The sequence below is a fragment of the Propithecus coquereli genome, unplaced genomic scaffold, assembly GCF_000956105.1.
Source record: "Propithecus coquereli isolate 6110/MARCELLA unplaced genomic scaffold, Pcoq_1.0 Scaffold14089, whole genome shotgun sequence".
NCBI classification, from domain to species: Eukaryota; Metazoa; Chordata; class Mammalia; order Primates; family Indriidae; genus Propithecus; species Propithecus coquereli.
The window spans coordinates 1,353-3,344 of record NW_012138402.1 but is presented as its reverse complement, the minus strand read 5'-3'; the positions used below and the strand labels follow the sequence as shown (position 1 = coordinate 3,344).

The 1,992-nt window shown below is 34.6% G+C and overlaps 1 protein-coding gene across 1 annotated transcript; it reads right to left on the bottom strand.

The window, feature by feature from the left end:
* Positions 1–202: 202 nt before the first annotated feature.
* LOC105806475 (carbohydrate sulfotransferase 9-like) lies at positions 203–550 on the bottom strand (the record flags this gene model as incomplete). Its single annotated transcript, XM_012639617.1, has 1 exon — positions 203–550. A coding segment is annotated over exon 1 (121 nt), but the record flags the coding sequence as incomplete, so codon positions are not given.
* Positions 551–1,992: the final 1,442 nt, after the last annotated feature.

The window sequence follows — 1,992 nt, the reverse complement described above, 5'->3', positions numbered from 1 at the left end:
ATTAAGCCACTAAGTAAATGCCCACCAAAGTTGTACAATCTTCCTTTCCTTCAGGAGCTCTGACTTTTAGGATGTGACTCATTTTTTGCTGTTGTTGAAAATATTATGACTTTTTATGTATCTATAAACATCATAGCTTATTTAACTGAAAATGGCCATTGTTGTTACAGTTAAAATAAAAAAAAAAAAGTCCGCATGTTACCTGTATGTTGTTCTTCAATCCAAACTTGCAAATACATGAAGAGGAGTAGCCCTGCTACTCCAAATATCAGCACAGAGAGGAAGACTTGTTTGGGGTTCATGACCATTTCAGATGGCTGCATTTCTTTTCATTTCTGAATCTGAAGACCACATGATTTGTTTTCCCATAAAGCTTTAATCCTTGCTTATTCTCTAAGGGCCTATTCCATAAAGTAACCTGGAATTAAAACAAAACAAAACAAAGCACATTGTATATATCTGATGACAGTTATTCCCAAATATGGTATACATATGCAGTATATTAACAACACTGAAGACTTACATGCACACTAATGCTCTGAACACAGAAAAGGCTGCAGTAGATGTTCCTAGAATGGCAATTTTCTATTGCGTACTTTTATCTTATCTAAGGAATGTATTATCCCACAGCACTCTAGCCAGGGCAACAGAGCCAGACTCTGCCTCAAAAAAAAAAAAAAAAAAAAGAATCAGGGAAAGTGCTAGCAAATTACAAATAAAATTTAAAAGAATAGATGGTAACTACTTTACCAATCTTAGCCAAGGAAAATAATTTTCTAACACTTGGGAAAATAATGAACTCAAATTAAGATTCCAACTTGTAAAAGAGGTTACATATCTATGAACTAGTGTGCTGCTTAATTTACTAATTTCAGTGATTTTAAAACATCTGCACTGACACTACTGCATTTATTATACACAGATTTTATCTGCTGTTTTGGTTGGGAGATTCTTTTAGAGGTCAAGGGGAGTAAGGCAACCTGGGTATGGGGGGATCATTCTTCAAAAACTCTTAGCTTTGTACCTCACTTAAACTTTCTGAGTCTCCCTTGCTTCTTCTGTCCTGTAGAGGGATAATAACATTCACCTTTCCCCCTTGCAGAGGTGATACACGGGGCAGAGGCATGAACCTTGTAGCAGCACCGTCTGGGCTCAAAGCCATGCTTTCCCTCTGCCCCAAGGCCTCGGATATGCCCCTGATCCCTCTGGAGCCTCAGTTTCCACATCTGTAACTTTAGAATGTCACTCACCTAGTAAGATACCAGGAGGATTAGAGAAAATTCGTGTAAACATTTGGCACTTATTACACTCTCAATAAATAGTAGCTCTTAATGCTTATGAACACATTTTGTAAACTGCATTTCATACGTAGGATATTATTATGTGACTTGACTGTTTCCTCAGATATCATATAGTTTTTTACTGACAGACTAAACCACATTTCTCCCACATATTAATCTATATAGATCAATCCACTTTCCTTTGCGTATTGGAGTCTTGCTGTGATACTCCTTTTATGAAATTTATTATGGGACCACGATACGAGCAAACCTCTTAATAATGAGATCTTTTTGTTTCTTCCTTCTTTGCTGCATTCCAGTCTGTAGTCTTCAGTGAGTTTTCAACCTATTCATTCATTCTTTTATTCATTTATTCAACAAACACCTACTGAAGGCTTACTATGTTACAGGAGTTATGTTAGGGGTTATATTTTGGAGAGAATTAGCCTATGTATTTTAATCACAGATGGTTTCATCAAATATAATTTATTATGACAAACTGTTTCAGTAATATAGAAAAGTTGGCACCACATTATAGTTCATGAAAATTGTAATGTAATTAAGAATGTTTTGACATGTTACATATTCTCTAGAAAACAATTATATACAACCTCTTCTCACAAAGTTTACTATATAAATTAAATAAATCCAAAGTATCTATGAGAATAAAGAAAGGGATTTAAAAATGAAACAACTTTTTTTTTTTTTTTTT